General features: G+C 45.1%; 1 protein-coding gene across 2 annotated transcripts in view; it reads right to left on the reverse strand.

The window, feature by feature from the left end:
* Positions 1–2: 2 nt before the first annotated feature.
* enpep (glutamyl aminopeptidase) overlaps positions 3–21,472 on the reverse strand; it is a 30,254-nt gene continuing 8,784 nt past the window's right edge. The window contains exons 6-20 of one of the 2 annotated variants that reach the window (XM_029713255.1): positions 15,812–15,925; positions 15,567–15,701; positions 15,401–15,466; positions 15,110–15,175; positions 14,828–14,988; positions 14,625–14,707; positions 14,367–14,503; positions 14,202–14,257; positions 13,946–14,096; positions 1,827–1,900; positions 1,624–1,728; positions 1,267–1,437; positions 915–1,055; positions 646–727; positions 3–477 (exon numbers count right to left, since the gene is read on the reverse strand). In XM_029713255.1, coding sequence (XP_029569115.1) covers positions 328–477; positions 646–727; positions 915–1,055; positions 1,267–1,437; positions 1,624–1,728; positions 1,827–1,900; positions 13,946–14,096; positions 14,202–14,257; positions 14,367–14,503; positions 14,625–14,707; positions 14,828–14,988; positions 15,110–15,175; positions 15,401–15,466; positions 15,567–15,701; positions 15,812–15,925 — 1,692 coding nt within the window. In that variant the 3' untranslated portion in view covers positions 3–327. Of the gene's footprint in view, positions 478–645; positions 728–914; positions 1,056–1,266; positions 1,441–1,623; positions 1,729–1,826; positions 1,901–13,945; positions 14,097–14,201; positions 14,258–14,366; positions 14,504–14,624; positions 14,708–14,827; positions 14,989–15,109; positions 15,176–15,400; positions 15,467–15,566; positions 15,702–15,811; positions 15,926–21,472 lie in introns of both variants that reach the window. The other variant, XM_029713254.1, reaches the window with a different exon arrangement.

The following is a 21,472-nucleotide window of genomic DNA, read 5'->3' on the forward strand; positions in this document are numbered from 1 at the left end:
TATTTGTGTCAAAATGTTGTTTTTTATTTGTCCTTCCTTAATTTAAAACAAATATACTGTAGGTAATGCAAGAAAGGTACTAAGTACTGTAAAGTGATTCCACTTGAGTAAAGATAAAGTGTCTCACTGAGTTACAATCACATCAGAAGTGTTTGATTAGCACAGCAGGACATCCAGGACAGAGGGACTTGATTCTTGATTTAGAAAGGCAGTCCTGTGGCGTGATTTCACTGCTGTTGAATTAATTAATGAATGAATGGAAACAGCATGAAGGTTTTTTATTTGGATTAGGCATGGGTTCTTTAGTCTTATGTTGACCTGATGTCATCAGTAGGCGACATTGCTCTCCAGCCAAGAGCTGATCTCTGCCTTGTTTCTCCTGACCCACTCGATGTTGTTCCTCACTGTCTCTAGAGCTTGCTGCCTAGGCATCTCCCCAGCCCCGGCATTAGGGTTCAGCTTGAAAAAGTGTGCCATCTAAAACCCAACCACACAGTCAACACAGTCAGTCATAAAAAGACACAATCCACAACATAGATCACAGTCAATCTTAAATTCAAGCACACCAGTGTTAGTCTCAACTTAAGTGGTATATTGTTTGATTTACTTATTCTAATTCTATGAGTAGAATGTCCCTGTTCTAACCTGCCACAGCTGTAGCTCTGTATTGTAGGTGGTGCTGATTCTGGTCAGCAGGCGCCCCAGGCTCCTGTCATTGATAGTGTATCTGTAACAAAACAAAAGGAAATTGAAAACTGTCACAGTATTTAAATGATTCATGCACTCTAGGCTCAGTTGCTACTGATTCAGTAAATTGACTTACAGCATTCCATTCAGTCACTATCACTTCAATGACTCTGGACTCAGTAACTCTCCATTCAGACTCAGACAAGTGACTCAGAGAATGGGCTCACCTGTTCACTAGGTAGTCCCAGTTGAGAGTGACCCAGTCCCAGGCCATGGTCTTGCCGTAGCGATTCAGAGAGACATATTGGACCACAGTGAACAGATCCTGAGTCCTCACAATACTCTCATCTTTGGAAACCTCCAGTAAGCTGAAAAACAACCCAATTCTAACAAGCAGCATTATCTCAAGTCATATCTAGCTAAATAAACTTAAATGTTTGCCAGAAACAATTTTGCACACTCTTGCCAACAAATGTACTGGGGTTCTAGTAATAACTTTTCACTGGATTATGTTTAAAAGCAATTTTGAATAACTCATGTAAAAATAATTTATAAAGATAATTCATGTTTTTTATTTACTTGAACAAAAGAGTGATGTTCTCCACGGATGCCAATCCATACAGGAGCTTGTCCTTCTCTTGGGCCAAGGTCTCTGTTTTGTACCTCTCAAACATTAAGTTCCACTTCGCCTCAGTGCCTGAGTTCCTCATGCCATAGCGATACACCAACAGGCGCAGGTTCACCCCAACACTGCTGGAGGTCAAAGGTCATGTTATCATTAGGGCTTAATGGGATAAACATGCTTTTAGGAATAGGAATGCTAATAAAGTAGTTAGTTGTGTCCATCAGTTTAGGCCTAACATTAGCATGTACTGCAGCTGGATTAGTAAGTAGATCATGTGTCATTTAATGATTTAATTCAAGACTAATATTTACCTGATGTTTCCTGAGATCCATTGGTCAAATAAAACAGATGCCTCATTTAGCATTTCCTGGTCGCCCATTTGACAAGCAATTCCCAGGACTGTCTCACGCAACAGCCTATACAAAACCCATATAGACAATACAGTTCACGATCAATATCCAGCAAAAACACCCATGATCTATCAAATAAAGTAGATTGCCTCTCCTTGTTTTACCTATCTCTCTGGCTTCCCTTGTCATCCCATCCCAGCTGCCTGGAGATAGTCTGCACATGCTCACGGAATAATTTCTGTAGGGGAAATAAGCGACTGGACATGACTAGTCTATTCCTGAAACTTCCTTAGGGAGTATCCCCCAAAACACCCCACCAGGGACCTGGAGCTAAACAAAGGACATGTTTTAGACCTATTCACTAGTTTATATTATTATCTCATACGTACAGGTAACTGACAAAGTAACCCTTAAAAAAATATGTTTGTTGAGGCAAATTTGATGCAAACTAAATAGTCTGCCACAAAATGTTGCCAGAAGTTTGCAATGTTTGTCACTAGTGGTGAATCTGCTGCAAACCTTTGGCAACAATAATATTTATTGCCACTAGTGGCAAACAGTTCGCCAGAGGTTTATTTCTGGCAGACAATTCTCTCAAGATTCAACTTGAATTTATGGCAACAAGTTCCAAGACCAGTAACCGTTGATGACCAATCAGGGGGATTAGAAACATCTGTTGGAAAATGGAAACCAAGCAATCTAGCTAGGTAGCTACCAGTTGTCCTGTGAGTGTCTAACTAATTAGACTTTCTAATGAACTTTAACATTTTATTAGCTAAATTATGCCTAGTTAGCAATGTCACGTTTTATGGGATAGAGTGAAACATTTTGTTGATACCAGTTTCAATCTGTCAGCGCTTAGCTAAATAACGTTAGCTATCATATTTTTGCACAATTATTGTGATAGCTAGCTAGTGTAACGGTTGTCTTCATGAATGGACCAAGGCGCAGCAGGTATGTGAATACTCATGGTTATTTATTACCAAAAAAAGGAGTAGAGCAACCACTTGAAAAACCCAATGACGGTGACAACAGTAGCAGTTTTACAGGCTATACACGCAGTGTAAAAACAACCACCCACAACCCCAAAGAAAAACACACACACCTATATAGGACTTCCAATCAAAGGCAACTCAACACACCTGCCTTCAATTGGAAGTCCCAAATCAACAATCAAACATTCACATACACAAAAACTGTGACAGTACCCCCCCCTCAAGGTGCAGACCCCGGAATGCACCTACCAACAGAAAAACACCAACAAAAACCCCATAAACTATAGCCCCTAAACAATAAGGGAGGGAAGGGAGGGTGGCTGCCGTCACCGACGGCACTGTGCTACACCTCCCTCCCCAACCCACCTATCCTGGAGGTGGCTCAGGTGCAGGCCGTGGACCTCGCTCCACCTTCGGCGTCGCCCACCTTGATGGCGCCGATAGCTGCGCCGGGCAGACGGACCACTCGGGCTGGACCGGGGGACAGGAGGGCCCCTCGGGCTGGGCCGGGGGGCAGGAGGGCCCCTCGGGCTGGACCGGGGGGCAGGAGGGCCACTCGGGCTGGGCCGGAGGGCAGGAGGGCCACTCGGGCTGGGCCGGAGGGCAGGAGGGGCAGGAGGGCCACTGGGGCTGGGCCGTAGGGCAGGAGAGCCACTCGGGCTGGGCCGGAGGGCAGGAGGGCCACTCGGGCTGGGCCGGAGGGCAGGAGGGCCACTCGGGCTGGGCCGGAGGGCAGGAGGGCCACTCGGGCTGGACCGGAGGGCAGGAGGGCCACTCGGGCTGGACCGGAGGGCAGGAGGACCACTCGGGCTGGACCGGAGGGCAGGAGGACCACTCTGGCAGATCCTGACAGGCCGGGCACCCTGGCAGATCAGGGCAGGCGGGCACCTCTGGCAGAACCGGGCAGTCTGGCCACTCTGGCAGGACAGGGCAGTCTGGCCACTCTGGCAGAACAGGGCAGTCTGGCCACTCTGGCAGAACAGGGCAGTCTGGCCACTCTGGCAGAACAGGGCAGTCTGGCCACTCTGGCAGAACAGGGCAGTCTGACCACTCTGGCAGAACAGGGCAGTCTGGCCACTCTGGCAGAACAGGGCAGTCTGGCCACTCTGGCAGTTCAGGGCAGTCTGGCCACTCTGGCAGTTCAGGGCAGTCTGGCCACTCTGGCAGTTCAGGGCAGTCTGGCCACTCTGGCAGTTCAGGGCAGTCTGGTGACTGTTGACTGGCGGGCAGCTCTGGTGACTGTTGACTGGCGGGCAGCTCTGGTGACTGTTGACTGGCGGGCAGCTCTGGTGACTCACGACTGGCGAGGCTGGGCTGACGCGCCAGACTCCTGATGCGTGGGGCTGGTACCGGGCGGACTGGGCTGTGCGTCCGTATCGGCGAGATGGTGCGTACCTCAGCGTAACATGGCGCCCTCCACCTCATACGCACCTCCCTGTAGTCACGGGTAGCTGGCTTACGGCTCTTCCCTGGCCTGGCCAAACTACCCGTGTGCCCCCCCCAAAAAAAATCTTGGGGCTGCCTCTCGGGTTCCCTTAGCTCCCTTAACTTGTCCTCCCAGAATTGTCTCTCGTCTTGCCAGGTCCATTCCTCCATTTTCTTCTCCCGTGGCTTCCTCCTCTTCTGCTGCTTGGTCCTTTGGTGGGTGGTTCTGTAACGGTTGTCTTCATGAATGGACCAAGGCGCAGCAGGTATGTGAATACTCATGGTTATTTATTACCAAAAAAGGAGTAGAGCATCCACTTGAAAAACCCAATGACGGTGACAACAGTAGCAGTTTTACAGGCTATACACGCAGTGTAAAAACAACCACCCACAACCCCAAAGAAAAACACACACACCTATATAGGACTTCCAATCAAAGGCAACTCAACACACCTGCCTTCAATTGGAAGTCCCAAATCAACAATCAAACATTCACATACACAAAAACTGCCACGTTCTGACCCCAACACTAAAACAATAGCTCCATCTGCTGGTCAGGACGTGACAGCTAGCTACGTTGCTGTCTTAAGACCAATACGCATGCCAATATGTTAGTGTCCAGGTTCAGTAGCATGTTAGCTGGCACAACAGCTAAGCTAAGGTAGCAACAATATGAGTTGATATGACATCAGTAAAACTTAACTTTTGCAGATGGATAGATACTCTTCCCCAACCCGTGGTGTTGGAAAAAGCTAGGAGGAGGATGCAACAACACCCTGGAAATATGGTTGTAGTGCAATCACTAATAAAACTTTTATAGTGATAAATGAGTGTATTGTCTACAAGACTGATAAGGTGAACAAATGCATGTATTCTCAAATGTAGCCCATTCATTCTTTGTAACAATTAGATTTGAATTGCTTTGAACTAGTGGTAGCTAGCTCATCTTGATACTGTTGTTACTTCTATCATTCTAGAAGCAATCAGTTACAAGGCAAAAATACAGATTGAGGCCTTCAATCAAACTGAGGATGGAGAAATGTGTGTGCACCAGAAAGGTCAAAGCTTCTTGCATGCATGGCTTTAAGATGTAAGTTACACAAAAAATAAATCTGGGTTGTTTTGATGACCCAATTGTTGCGTTGCAGGCATTGGGTCAATAGTTGGGTTGTTATGTTTCACTATATTGGATACTCCAATATATTGGTATCACTCCACGGCGGAGGGATACATCCGAGGTGAGGATTTACTGCCGTGTACACCTGTGTCACGGCTGGGGTCCGCCCCTATATATAGACCCCATGGCCTCGACACACGTTCTCTTTCAGTTTCTCGGCGGACGTCCGTATGACTTGAGGTACAATCTTTCTGAGTTCGCTTCGTAAGTCACTGGTAAGTGTAATATCTTACGTGGAAGTATACTAATTGGCTGTTTGCAGCCTGGAGCAGCTGGCCACATGGCCAGCCCCTCTTGGGTGCTCCACTCGCTGCGCGCGGTTGATCTGTGTCTTCCACCCGTGGTTTGTCGTGTTTTTGTTTCGTTAGCGTCACACTACGACTTCGTGTGCCTCCATTGGGGTACCGACTCCAATTCCAGTGCCGGCCCCCCCATTCTTCAGGATCCTTTGTGTCACTACTGTGACAACCCCCTGAAGAAGAAAACCCTGTGGCTGGAGATCTCATCACTCCTGGACAAGGGTGCCATCCGCAGGATTGAGACATCAGAACGGCTAGGTGGGTTCTACTCCACTTATTTTGTGGTCCCAAAAAGAGATGGAGGGTTTCGACCAATTCTGTACCTCCGCAACCTCAATGGGTACTTGAAGGTACTGAGGTTCCACATGCTGTCCCCGGCCCTTGTGTTGCAGGCCGTGTCCCGGGACCAGTGGTTTGTGACACTGGACGTGATGGATGTGTACTTCCATGTTCCTGTTCACCCAGCTCATTGGCAGCACCTCTGATTTGCTTTCGAAGGGAGGGCTTGCGAATTCATGGTTCTTCCCTTCGGCCTCTCCTTGGCACCCCGCACTTTCACAAAGTGCATGGATGCTGTCCTGGCACCTCTCACGTCCCGAGGGTTGTTGATCCTCAATTACCTGGACGATTGGTTGATTTGTGCCCCGAACAGGACCCAGGTCCTGTCAGAGACATGCTCCTGACCCACATCGGCAGGCTGGGCATTACTGTAAACGACAAGAAGAGTCATCTGACGCCCACCCAGAGGGTGGCCTTCATTGGCATGGAACTGGACTCAGTCCTCATGAGAGCACGCCTGCCCGCCAGAAGGGTTTAGGCGATCTTATCTTGCCTCGACCACTTTCGGCAGGGGTGAGTGGTATCTGCCCTAACCTGCCAACGCCTGTTGGGCTTGCTGATGGCGGCCTCATTGTTGATTCCCCTGGGCCTGCTCAATCTCCGGCCTCTTCAACAGTGGTTCAACTTCCACTGGCTGCACCCGAAGCGCCACTGCCAGCTGCGGGTGACCACACAGTGCCTCAGGGCATTGTTGAGGTGGCGCTGTCACTCCTTTCTCTCAGGTCGGGTGGAGATGCTGAGGATATGCTGCCGGGAGCTGGTCAGCACAGACGCCTCCCAGATCGGCTGGGGGGTGTGGCCATGGGAAGGTCGGCCAGCGGCTGTTGGCTATGCACTTGGAGTGGCAGCCACATCAATACACTAGATGTCAGAGCTGTACTGCTGGCTCTGCAGTCTTTCCTTCCACATCTGAAGGGAAGACATGTCCTGGTGAGAATGGACAACACCACAGTGGTGGTTGATACAGCAACCACCACGGAAGCTCCTTCTCTAGGCTCAGGGAAGTCTAGCGTCTCTACACGCAGCGCATGTACCTGGTATCCTGAATGTGGCAGTGGATATGCTCTCGAGGGAGAGCCCGCCACCTTGGGACTGTAGCCTACATCCCGAGGTGGTGCAGCACCTGTGGGACAAGTTCGGGGGGGCGCAGCTGGACCTGTTTGCCTCCCTGGACAATGCACACTGCCCCCTGTGGTACTCCATGTCAGAGCCACCAGGGCCCCTGGGCTTGGATGCTCTGGCTCACAATTGGCCAGGCCTGGAGCTTTATGCATTCCCCCATTTTCTCCTGATCCAGGCTGTGCTGGACAGGACCAGGATGGCAGAGCATAATCTGCTTCTGGTGGCCTCATACTGGCCCAGACAACCCTGGTTCAGCCTTCTCCTGTCCCTGTTGTCTGGGACACCTTGGCAACTTCCCCTGAGACAGGACCTGCTGTCTCAGGCCGGGGGAACTCTGTGGCATCCAAGGCCACACCGCCTCAGTCTGTGGGCTTGGCCACTGAACGGCACCAAGTTAGGATCACAGGAGGGTGTAATGAACACCATGCAGAGCGCAAAGGCACCTGCTACAACCGTGGCACACCAGTTGCGCTGGCGGTTGTTCTGCTCTCGGTGTACTGGTATTGAGGTGGTGCCCGAGTCATGCGGGGTGCAGTATGTCCTCCAATACCTGCAGTCTCGTTTGGATGAGGGCTTAGCAGCCTCTACACAGAGGGTATTTGGCTGCTATGGACAGGCCAGTGGGGCGCCATCCCTTGTTCTCCAGGTTTATGAAAGGGGTTCGTCGCCTGCGTCCAGCTAGGACCCGCTCAATGGCGAGCTGGATTTGGTTTTGGCTGCTTTGGCAAAGCCGCCATTCGAACCTTTGGAGACTGCCTCCCTGAAACACCTCTCTATGAAGGAGGCTTTCTTAGTAGCGATTACTTCCATGAAGAGGGTGGGTGAGCTCCATGCTCTTTCGGTAAGTTTTGAGTGGTCCCGGATGGACCCCGGGGGGAGGAGTATATCTCTCCGCCCCAACCCTTCATTCCTCCCGAAGGATATGTCAGACAGGCATGTGAACATCCCTTTTATCCTGTCTGCTTACGACCCCCCGGCAGTGGCGGGGGAGTCTGGGCCTCCCTCCGGCATGCTGTGCCCTGTGAGGGCACTGGCTGCCTATGTGGAGCGGACACAGTCAGTGAGAACAACAGACCAGCTCTTTGTCTGCTATGGTGAGAGAGTCCTGGGGGCTGGGCTATCAAAGCAGAGGCTCTCTCACTGGATCGTGGACACGATTTCAACAGCACACCGCCTGGCTGGCAGGCCAGTGCTGGGATCTGTGGTGGCACATTCAACACGAGGAGTGGCTGCATCCTGGGCTCTACTGAGAGGAGTGCCCCTCGCTAATATCTGTGCTGCGGCCAGCTGGGTTTCCTTTTGCACCTTTGCTAGGTAGTATCGGGTAAATTTGGCACCTCCCTCTGCGGTTGGTTCAGCGGTCCTGGGCATCGTCTCCCCTTCCGGGGACTGTGCTGGGACCCCCCTTCCACATAGACGGCCCCTGCATCTCGGTCCCGCGCTGGGACTTCGCCGCTGGCTGGCCAGGTACCTCTAGCACCGACTAAGTCTGGTACCGGTATACCAATAGATTGGAGTGATCCAATATAGTGAAACAAAACGAAGGTTACGTATGTCGCGGCCATAGGTTCTATATATAGGGGCGGACCCCAGCCGTGACACAGGTGTACACGGGAGTAAATCTGTAAATCCTCACCTCGGCTGTATCCCTCCGCCGTGGAGTGATACCAATATACCAATATATTGGAGTGATCCAAATAGCTCACACAACCGTGGTTACATACTTAACCTTCATTTTCTGTAAAAACAGCAAGGTTGGGTTGTTGGTGCTGTGTTATTAAGGTTCTATTATGGCAGTGCCATAATATTTTAGAATGTACAGTTGAAGTCAGAAGTTTAGATACACCTAGGTTGGAGTCATTAAAACTCGTTTTTCAACCACTCCACAAATTTCTTGTTAACAAACTACAGTTTTGGCAAGTCGATTAGGACATCTACTTTGTGCATGACACAAGTCATTTTCCAACAATTGTTTACAGACAGATTATTTTACTTATAATTCACTGTATCACAATTCCAGTGGGTCAGAAGTTTACATACACTAAGTTGACTGTGCCTTTTAAACAGCTTGGAAAATTCCAGAAAATGATGTCATGGCTTTAGAAGCTTTTGATAGGCTAATTGACATCATTTGAGTCAATTGGAGGTGTACCCGTGGATGTATTTCAAGGCCTACCTACGAACTCAGTGTCTCTTTGCTTGACATCATGGGAAAATCCAAAGAAAATCAGCCAAGACCTCAGAAAAAAATTGTACATCTCCACAATTCTGGTTCATCCCTGGGAGCCATTTCCAAATTCCTGAAGGTACCACGTTCATCTCTACAAACAATAGTATGCAAGTATGAACACCATGGGACCACACAGCCGTCATACCGCTCAGGAAGGAGATGCGTTCTGTCTCCTAGAGATGAACGTACTTTGGTGCGAAAAGTGCAAAAGACCTTGTGAAGATGCTGGAGGAAACAGGTACCAAAGTATCTTTATCCACAGTAAAACGAGTCCTACATCGACATAACCTAAGAGGCTGCTCAGCAAGGAAGAAGCCACTGCTCCAAAACCGCCATAAAAAAGCCAGACTATGGTTTGCAACTGCATATGGGGGTAAAGATGGTGCTTTTTGGAGAAATGTCCTCTGGTCTGATGAAACAAAAATAGAAATGTTTGGCCATAATGACCATCGTTATGTTTGGAGGAAAAAGGGGGAGACTTGCAAGCCGAAGAACATCATCCCAACTGTGAAGCATGGGGGTGGCAGCATCATGTTGTGGGGGTGCTTTGCTGCAGGAGGGACTGGCGCACTTCACAAAATGGACGGCATCATGAGGTTATGTGGATATATTGAAGCAACATCTCAAGACATCAGTCAGGAAGTTAAAGCTTGGTTGCAAATGGGTCTTCCAAATGGACAATGACCCCAAGCATACTTCCAAAGTTGTGGCAAAATGGCTTAAGGACAACAAAGTCAAGGTATTGGAGTGGCCATCACAAAGCCCTGACCTCAATCCTATAGAAAATTTGTGGGCAGAACTGGAAAAAGCGTGTGCGAGCAAGGAGGCCTACAAACCTGACTCAGTTACACCAGCTCTGTCAGGAGGAATGGGCCAAAATTCACCCAACTTATTGTGGGAAGCTTGTGGAAGGCTACCTGAAACGTTTGACCCGAGTTAACCAATTTAAAAAGGCAATGCTACCGAATACTAATTTAGTGTATGTAAACTTCTGACCCACTGGGAATGTGATGAAAGAAATAAAAGCTGAAATAAATCTGTTATTCTGGCATTTCACATTCTTAAAATAAAGTGGTGATCCTAACTGACCTGAGACAGGGAATTTTTACTGGGATTAAATGTCAGGAATTGTGAAAAACTGAGTATAAATGTATTTGGCTAAGGTGTATGTAAGCTTCAACTGTGCCTATAAATAGTAAAACCAGAGAAACTGATAATTTTGCAGTAGTCTCCAGAGCTATATATGTATATGTACAGTGCATTCAGAAAGTATTCAGACTCCTTTTTCTACATTTTGTTATGTTACAGCCTTATTCTAAAATGTATTAAATACATTTTCCCCCTCTTCAATCTACACCCAATACCCCATATAGACAAAGCGAAAACAGATTTTTAGAAATGTTTCCTAATTTATACAAATAAAATCAATAACTACCTTATTTACATAAGTATTCAGACCCTTTGCTACGAGACACAAAATTGAGCTCAGGTGCATCCTGTTTCCATTGATGATCCTTGAAATATTTCTACAAACTTGAATGGAGTCCACCTGTGGTGAATTCAATTGATTTGACATGATTTGGAAAGGCACACACCTGTCTATATAAGGTCCCACAGTTGGCAGTGCATGTCACAGCAAAAATCAAGCCATAAGGTCGAAGGAATTGTCCGTAGAGCTCCAAGAGACGATTTGCGTCGAGGCACAGACCTGGGGAAGAATACCAATAAAAATTCTGCAACATTCAAGGTCCCCAAGAACACAGTAGCCTCCATCATTCTTAAATGGAAGAAGTTTGGAACTACCAAGACTCTTCCAAGAGCTGGCCGCCCGGCTAAACTGAGCAATCATTGGAGAAGGGCTTTGGTTAGTGAAGTGACCAAGAACCCGATGGTCATTCTGACAGAGCTCCAGAGTACCTCTGTGGAGATGGGAGAACCTTCCAGAAGGAAAACCATCTCTGCAGCACTCCACCAATCAGGCCTTTATGGTAAAGTATCCAGACGTAAGCTATTCCTCAGTAAAAGGCACATGACAACCCGCTTGGACTAAAGGACTCTCAGACCATGAGAAACAAGATTCTCTCGTCTGATGAAACCAAGATTGAACTCTTTAGCATGAATGCCAAGCCTAACATCTGAAGGAAACCTGGCACCATCCCTATGGTGAAGCATGGTGGTGGCAGCATCATGTTGTGGGGATATTTTTCAGCGGCAGGCACTGGGAGACTAGTCAGGATAGAGGGAAAGATGAACAGTCCAAAGTTTCAGTGAGATCCTTGAAGAAAACCTGCTCCAGAGCGCTCAGGACCTGAGACTGGGTCAAAGGTTCACCTTTCAACAGGACAACGACCCTAAGCACAAAGCCAAGACAACGCAGGAGTGGCTTCGGGACAAGTCTCTGAATGTCCTTGAGTGGCCCAGCCAGAGCCCGGACTTGAACCCGATCGAACAACTCTGGAGAGTCCCGAAAATAGCTGTGCAGCAACGTTCCCCATCCAACCTGACCGAGCTTGAGAGGATTTGCAGAGAAGAATGGGAGAAACTCCCCAAATACAGGTGTGCCAAGCTTGTAGCGTCATACCCAAGAAGACTCGAGGCTGTAATCACTGCCAAAGGTGCTTCAACAAAGTACTGAGTAAAGGATCAGAATACTTATGTTAATGTGATATTTCCGGTTTTTTATTTTTATTTTATAAATGTGCATAAACAATCTTAAACCTGTTTTTGGTTTGTCATTACAGGGTATTGTGTGTAGATTGAGGGAAAAACTAAATTTAATCAATTTTAGAATAAGGCTGTAACGTAACAAAGTGGATAAAGTCATAGGGTCTGAATACTTTCAGAATGCTCTGTAACTATGATGGGCAGGCCTTTTTTTTTTTAATCTTTATTTTAACAGGGAAAACAGACTGAGACCTGGATCTGTTTTACGGCTGTGCCCTGTGTAAACATGTTGACATATACAGTTTTAGGCATACAGACAAGAACATTTCAAACATACAAAACAAAGACACAATTCAACAGAAACAATCACAGATAACATCATATTGATCCTCCATAACATTTTTAAAATGGGCAAGGGACACCAGAGTGTCTAACTTAAGTTGGATCTGCAGTTTGTTCCATAAATAAGGCGCAAAGGAACTAAAGGCAGTCCTACCCAACTCTGTGGAGACCGCAGGAGTCTCTAATGTAATCCACATCTGTGATCTGGTTTTAAAATTTGTATATCTAGTGGAAATTAATGATGATATATATGGAGGTAGTTTTAAAAGAAGTGCTTTATAAATAAACAAGAGAGCATGTTGCTCTCGCCTCACAGATAGAGGCCCAACCCACATGTTGATAAAGGATACAGTGATGAGTTTTGTAACTATCACCCGTGATAAACCTGAGTGCACAATGGTAAATAGCATCCAGTGGTTTTAATGTGTTTGCCGATGCATGCATATAGATAATATCACCATAATCTAAAACGGACATAAAAGTAGCCTGCACAATTTGTTTTCTATTTACAAAGGACAGACAAGCCCTGTTTCTATAAAGGAACCCTATCTTGAATTTGAGCTTTTTCCCAATTCAGTAACATGTTTTTTAAAAGAAAGCCTATCATCTAACCATACCCCTAAATATTTATATGCAGAGACCTGTTTGATTTGAGTACCATCCAAGCTAGTGATTACAAAAGTGTTTCTAACTGAGAGTTTAGACCTAGAAAAAAACATGACATTTGTTTTCTTAGCGTTTAAAACAAGTTTAAGCTGTAAAAGAGACCCCTGTAGTATCCTAAAATCAGACTCCAACTGCATTAAAGCTTGGTCCGCTGTTGGAGCAATAGAGTACATCACTGTGTCATCTGCATATAAATGGAATTTACAATATCTGACATCATCACCAATGTTGTTTATATAAAGTGAGAACAATAGTGGGCCAATTATTGAACCCTGAGGGACCCCTTTAAGTAACTGTAAGGAGTCAGACTTGACCCCGTCGACCATGACGGCCTGAGTTCTATCTTTAAGATAGTCATAAAACCATCGGCAGGCATCCGTGCCCACTCCTATAGATGACAGCTTACTCAAAAGGATAGCATGGTCTACAGTGTCAAAAGCTTTTGACAAATCTACAAACAACGCAGCACAGTGCTTTCTATCATCTAAGGCATTTGCAATATCATTTACAACAAGCATAGTGGCCGATGTGGTACTGTGTTTAGGTCAACATGTCTCTTTATTTTGGCTACCATGGCCATGCCTCCATAGGATGACAATGCCCCCATCCACAGGGATGAGTGATCACTGAATGGTTTGATGAGCATGAAAACTATCTTAACCATATGTCATGGTCGTCTGTCACCAGATCTCAACCCAATTGAACACTTATGGGAGATTCTGGAGCGGTGTCTGAGACAGCGTTTTTCACCACCATCAACAAAAATGTTGTTACATCCCTTCAACAGAGTGCCAGACACTTGTAGAATCTATGCCAAGGCACAATGAAACTGTTCTGTCTCGTGGTGCCCAACGCCCTATTTAGACACGTTATGTTGGTGTTTCCTTTATTTTGGCAGTTACCTGTATGAGCAAACTCCCAAGATTATTATTATTTTGTGTGTGTTCTAGTTGGCCAGCGGAGGGCATAATTCACCTGTAAAAAATATATATATATACAAAAATTAAGTGGAAAACAGACCCACCTGGAATTTAGGGTAAAGAACGGTGTCATCAGACAACATGTCTCGCACATAGGCAATGGAAGAAGACACACGTTCCCAGACGATGTACTCAGTCTCATTGGTCAGGTATTTTGTCAGGTTGAATGCATTTCCATAATCGACAACATCTGCCCTGATGAGGCCGATAAGAACAAGACATTTCATCACAGTTTTCTAAAGCTCAGAGCAACTGAATTGACAGATGTACTTCAAGTGAATGTCGGTAATGTTGGTTTACCTTCCCAGAGCAAAGACATCATCTATGTAACTGCATCGATCAGCAGCGTCAAACTCCTGGTAAAGAAAGTGTCCTGCCGATTAAGATAAGTGCAACCTATGAACTGGTAAGATTAAAACTTAATATTACCTCTGATACTATAGTAGCAGTTGTATTGATATTTACCTTGTGATTTGTTTGAAGCTGTTGACTAATGGTGCTCCACATGCTGTCATGGTGATTGACTCTATAGAATCCGATATGGTCGTTATTGATCTTCAGAAGTCCATCCGTAGCAGGGAAATAGTCAGCTAAGACTTGCTCTAGATATTAGTGTGAGAGACAAATATGTACGACTTCAATTTAATGAAATACATGTCACCAGAGGCTGGAACTGTACTTTTAAAAAGGCCAAGCAAAGTGTTTGGACAGAAGTATTTTTACCTGGACTGGACTTGTTGAACATGATGGACATATTCTTATTACTATCCACTGAGTGCCACTTAACAGGGATGGTCCACTTGTAGCTAAAAGAAAAGCATAGCCTTTTAAGGATTTACAGGTTTATCCTAAGAAATATAGCTGACTTCCATCGGGAAATCAACCAACGATCACAAAGGGACTTAATAGTGCGTTGAATCACTGACCTGAGTGGTGAGGGTGGCTGGGTGGTATCAGCATTGGGGTCCAACAGGAATCTGCGCTGGGTGAGTTTGGTCTGAGTACCGGCAGTAGACAGGTCCAATACCGGGTAGCCCATCTGTTTGGTCCATGTGTCCATCACATCTGCCACAGGCAACCCACTCACCTGCAACCCAAAAATGTTAGTGTGTAACACACAAGTACACTAGATGTAGTGAAATATTAACAATAATATCAACTTTGATATTTTGAAACTACTATGACTAAATTAGATATGACAAACATACGTTAGCAAGGGATGCCCAAAAGTTGGCTGTTTTGGCATTCTGAAAATGGAAATCTTTTAAGTATTTCTGTTGAAGGGAGAGAAAAACGGGTTACCATGCATAGATTTTATGATAAACAAAATGCAAGCTACGTATCTGACAGTAATCATAATTTTCATTCAACAGGGAAGTAATTGCATGTCCCTAACACTCACTATTACCAAATTATTCTGCTATTGACTGAATAGGGATCAAGAGACTTGGTGTAGGGATACTTCTATCCACTTTACGTCAAATTAAATGGATTCTTACCCGACAACCATCTCGGAAGTTGTCTCGACCCAACCAGTCCTCCACCATCCTGAGAATTGATGCCCCCTACAGGAAGATGTTTGGAACAAATTTCAAGACAAATTTAATTGAAGTACATTTTATTTCATCCCATGTAATAGGGTGAAACGTGGCGGTTTTAGATTACCTTGTTGTAGGATATACCATCAAACACAGAGGTAATCTCAGCCGGAGTTGACACATCCACAATGATTGGATGGGAGGTGACGAGGGCATCGTCCACCATGACAGGAAGTACATCACTGATGATCATGATGTCCCGCTGGTAAAGACAGAGACCGAAGTAGATGTAGAATGTATTGATAACCAGAGTTGGGATTAAAACAATTCCATTTCAAATCACTCAATTCAGGATCTGTCAGATGGACTCACCATTCCCCAGAGAGGCTCAGCCTTCTCTACACCAATGTACTCAAAGAAACTGGCAAAGCCCTCATTTAGCCAAAGGTCATCCCACCAATCCATGGTCACAATGTTCCCAAACCACTGCAGGAAAATACAACATGCAAAGTTCTTACAGCTGAATTTATTTCAAAACAAGTGTGTATGAGTGAGAGTGTGACAGGGTTAGGAAAATGTGGCGCCGGATATTTGACCGGCAACATTTTAATTTACCGGACATTTAAGAAATCTGCCAGACCCATATGCATTGGGTACGTAACCCGATTAGGGCATCCACCCACGGTGGCAAGATTTTTTTATTTGGTCCCTTATTCCTAGTACGCAATGATTACATCAAGTGTGTGACTCTACAAACTTGTTGGATGCATTCGCTGTTTGTTTTGGTTTTGCTTCAGATTATTTTGTGCCCAATAGAAATTAAGTAAATAATGTATTGTGTCATTTTGGAGTCACTTATATTGTAAATAAGAATATAATGTTTCTAAACACTATTACATTAATGTGGATGCTGCCATGGTTATGGATAGTCTTGAATGAATCGTGAATAATTATGAGTGAGAATGTTAGACGAACAAATATCATACCCCAAAGACATGCTAACCTCTCACCATTACAATAGCACTTTTGGAGGGTATGATATTTATCCCTCTAACTTTCTCACTCACAGCAATTCACAATTCATTCAGGATTATCCAAAGTGATGGAGCACAGAGCCAAAACAAAGAATTTGTCACTGTCCAAGTACTTTTGGAGTTCACTGTAAATACATTTTCATGCACACAAAATATCAAAACATTCAGTGTAACACTCTACAGCTCTGCATACAATATAAAACACAGAACAAAGCTACAGGCACAATATGAACAAATAAAACCCACTATTTCTACTGGTATTTACCAGGTATTTAGTAAATTCAAGTCCTACCGAACAAGCTTTTTCACATTCACCTTAAACAATTATCTTATGACATATCCTTGTGTGGATTTACATGCTTGTTTTATTGCTACTGATTGAACATGACAGTGTTTTACATGTAGTTCACTACTCTCCAGTGTTGGAGAGTAGTGAACTACATGTAGTTCAACTAGTAATTAAACAACATTTTACTGTAGCTCGGTCCTAGTTGAACCAAATACTAATCTTGTTAGTGTTTTCAGTAGTTAATGACTTGTTTTGCCATGTAGTGGTGTAGCTAACTACTGGAACTACACACTACTTGTTTTGCTAAAATAAAACATGGGTGAAGTATAAGGCAAGTATCAGACCTTCCTAATTCTCACTTGAAACATTTTTTCTGTGTTTATTAGGCTAAATTACACATTCCGTTAACATCTGACCCCAGATTGATATTTTCTTGAAATTTGTAGTCTATGACATTTCAGATTTAGATATGATAATATTTCACTAAGTGGCTTGGATGTAGTGAACATTTTTTTCAAAATAGCTTTACTTAGGTAAACTATTTTTCTTAAGGGTAGCTTTAGTGTAGCTTAACTTCTTCCAGTGTGAAGTAATTGGTAAACTATGATTTCAGAAAAGCTTCCAACACTATTTATTACTTTATGATTTGATCACTGTCTGAACTGCACATTGTGATCCAGATTGTTTAACCTGGTATCTGAGCATTTCGTATTATTCTGTACTTAACTCAGAGACACTCCATTTAGTATGATATGTTAAGTTTCGTATGGTATGTATTAATTTGTGGATGTCCATCCCCAATTTCATATGATATGTTACGAATTACAATTCATATTATGTTATGAACTTGAAAAACGTACAATATGTTATGAATATGTAAAACGTGACGCCAACAGAAATGGTCGCCTCGCTTCGAGTCCTTAGGAAACTATGTAGTATTTTGGTTTTTTATGTATTATTTCCAGAAAATCTTAAGAATTATTACATACAGCCATGAAGACCTATTGGATACAAGAGCAACGTCAACTTACCAACATTATGACCAGGAATACGACTTTCCCGAAGCGGATCCTTTGTTCGGACCACCACCCATGACAGTGGATCTAATCCCAGAAGCCGACCCAAAACAACGTCGCTGCAGAAGAGGCAGACGGAGCGGCCTCCTGGTCAGGCTCCGTAGGCGTGCACACCGCCCAACGCTTCAGAGTATACTACTCACCAATGTCCAGTCTCTTGACAAGGTAGACGAAATTAGAGCTAGGGTTGCCTTCCAGAGAGAAATCAGAGATTGTAACGTTCTCTGTTTCACGGAAACATGGCTCTCTTGGGATACGTTGTCGGAGTCGGTTCAGCCACCGGGCTTCTTCATGCGTCACGCTGACAGAGATAAACACCTATCTGGGAAGAATGGCGGGGGTGTATGCATCATGATTAACGACTCATGGTGTAATCATAACAACATACTGGAAATCAAGTCCTTCTGGTCACCCAACCTAGAACTCCTTACGGCCATATTATCTCCCAAGAGAATACTTGTCAGTTATCGTCACAGCTGTGTATAAATACCCCCTCAAGCAGACATCACAACGGCCCTCAAGGAACTTTACTGGACTCTTTTGGTAAACTGGAAACCGTATATCCTGAGGCTGCATTTATTGTAGCTGGGGATTTTAACAAAGCAAATTTGAGAACAAGGCTACCTAAATTCTATCAGCATATTGATTGCAGCACTAGCGCGAGCAATACACTCGATCACTGCTACGCTAACGTCCATGATGCATACAAGGCCCTCCCTCTCCCTCCCTTCGGGAAATCCAACCACGACTTCATCTTGCTCCTACCGTCTTATAGGCAGAAACTCAGGATGTAAAACAGGATGTACCCGTGACTAGAACCATTCAACGCTGGTCTGACCAATCGGAAACCACGGTTTAAGATTGTTTTGATCATGCGGACTGGGAAATGTTCCGGGCAGCCTCAGAGAATAACATCGATCTATACGCTGACTCGGTGAGTGAGTTCATGAGGAAGTGCATTGGAGATGTACCCACTGTGACTATTAAAACCTACCCTAACCAGAAACTGTGGATGGATGGCGGCATTCACGCAAAACTGAAAGCGCGAACCATCGCATTTAACCATGGAAAGAGGAGTGGGAATATGAACGAATATAAACAGTGTAGTTATTCCCTCCGCAAGGCAATCGAACAAGCGAAATGTCGGTATAGGGACAAAGTGGAGTCACAATAAGAAATGAGACGTATGTGGCAGGGTCTACAGGAAATCACGGACTACAAAAGGAAAACCTGCCACGTCACGGACATCGACGTATCGCTTCCAGACAAACTAAACACCTTTAACCGCTTTTAGGATACCCATAGCACTCACTTCTGTCATCATGAAGTGCTTTGAGAGACTAGTCAAGGATCATATCACCTCCACCTTACCTGCCACCCTAGACCCACTTCAGTTTGCATACCGCCCCAATAGGTCCACAGACGATGCAATCGCCATCACACTGCACACTGCCCTATCCCATCAGGACAAGACGAATACCAATGTAAGAATGTTGTTCATTGTCTACAGCTCAACATTTAACACCATAGTACCCTCCAAGCTCATCATTAAGCTGGAGGCCCTGGGTCTCAACCCCGCCCTGTGCAATTGGGTCCTGGACTTTCTGACGGGCCGCCCCCAGGAGGTGAAGGTAGGAAACAACATCTTCACGTCGCTGATCCTCAACACTGGGGCCCCACAACGATGCATGCTCAGCCCCCTCCTGTACTCCCTGTTCACCCATGACTGCGTGGCCAAGCAAGCATCCAACTCAATCATCAAGTTTGCAGACGACACAACAGTAGTGGGCTTGATTACCAACAATGACGAGACAGTCTACAGGGAGGAGGTGAGGGCCCTCGGAGTGCGGTGTCAGAAAAACACCTCTCACTCAACGTCAACAAAACAAAGGAGAGGATCGTGGACTTCAGGAAACAGCAGAGGGAGCACTCGACATCCACATCGAAGGGACAGCAGTGGAAAGCTTCAAGTTCCTCGGCGTACACATCACGGACAAACTGAAATGGTCCACCCACACAGTGTAGTGAAGAAGGTGCAACAGCGCCTCTTCGACCTCAGGAGGCTGAAAAAATGTGGCTTGTCACCTAAAACCCAGATAAACTTTTACAGATGCACAATCGAGAGCATCCTGTCGGACTGCATCATTGCCTGGTACGGCAACTGCACCGCCCTCAATCGCAAGGCTATCCAGAGGGTGGTGCGGTCTGCATAACGCATCACCGGGGGCAAACTACACCTACAGCACCCGATGTCACAGGAAGGCCAAAAAGATATTCAAGGACAACAACCACCCGAGCCACTGCCTGTTCACCCCGTTAACATCTAGAAGGTGAGGTCAGTACAGGTGCATCAATGCTGGAACCGAGAGACTGAAAAACAGCTTCTATCTCAAGGCCATCAGATAGGTAAACAGTAATCACTAACTCAGAGAGGCTGCTGCCTACATAGAGACTCAGATCACTGGCCACTTTAATAAATGGATCACTAGTCACTTTAATAATGTTAACATATCTTACATTACTCATCTCATATGTATATACTGTACCTTATACCATCTATTGCACCTTGCCTATGCCGCTTGGCTATCGCTCATCCATATATTTTTCCATCCCTTTAGATTTGTGTGTATTAGGTAGTTGTTGGGGAATTGTTAGATATTACTGCACTGTCAGAACTAGAAGCACAAGCATTTCGCTACACTCGCATTAACATCTGCTGACCATGTGTATGTGACCAATAACATTTGATACGAATTTGCAAAACATTAAACATATTATGAATTTGCAAAATGTATGATATGTTACGAAATTGCAAAATGTATATGTTATGAATTCTAGCTAGCTCGCTAACGTTAGCTAGGCTAGGGATTAGGGTTAAGGTTAAGTTTAGGAGTTAGGTTAAATGGTTAAGGTTAGGGGAAGGGTTAGCTAAAAGGGTTAAGGTTAGGGGAACCTAACATGCTAAGTAGTTGCTAAGTAGCTAAAAAGTAGTAAGTAGTTTAAAAGTTGCTAATTAGCTAAAATGCTGAAGTTGTCTGTGATAACATTTGAACTCGCAACCTTTGGGTTGCTAGACCTTGAAGTTTGGTATGTAACCATACCACGTACTAGCTGGAGTGTCTGATTTACGTACAGAATAACATGAAATGCTCTGAGACCAGGTTGGGTTGTTCTAACTCTGTGGCTTGGTTGCAACTGTGCTGATATTCACCTTCCTGTAAACAGACTATGGAAACAAGGAAACAGCAGCCAGCTCTCACTTGCCCCTCAGTCCTTCAACTTTGGACAATTCATAAAACTTTATGGACAGCACCATCACCCTCTTATTGCCGAACAATAAAGAGATGATATCTTGGAAAAAGGCCTTATTGTGTTGCATATCATAAAAAGTTTGATGGATAACTGGAGGGCTGACGTACTTCAATAGTACACTAGTATTTTCATGACCAAATTCAGGGTCAGTGTAAAACCTTTCCAAGTTATTGATTGGAACAAAGATATGGTGGTTCTCTTTTCTAAACATTGAGTTGTGCCGCTTATTGTTGCCTCATGACTTTACATCCTCATTTAGGCTTCACCATGGTGACACAATACCATAATAAAAATCTTGGGTGATTGAGCTTTGGGTCCCTCT

This window comes from Salmo trutta, chromosome 25 (genome assembly GCF_901001165.1).
Source record: "Salmo trutta chromosome 25, fSalTru1.1, whole genome shotgun sequence".
Taxonomy (NCBI): Eukaryota; Metazoa; Chordata; class Actinopteri; order Salmoniformes; family Salmonidae; genus Salmo; species Salmo trutta.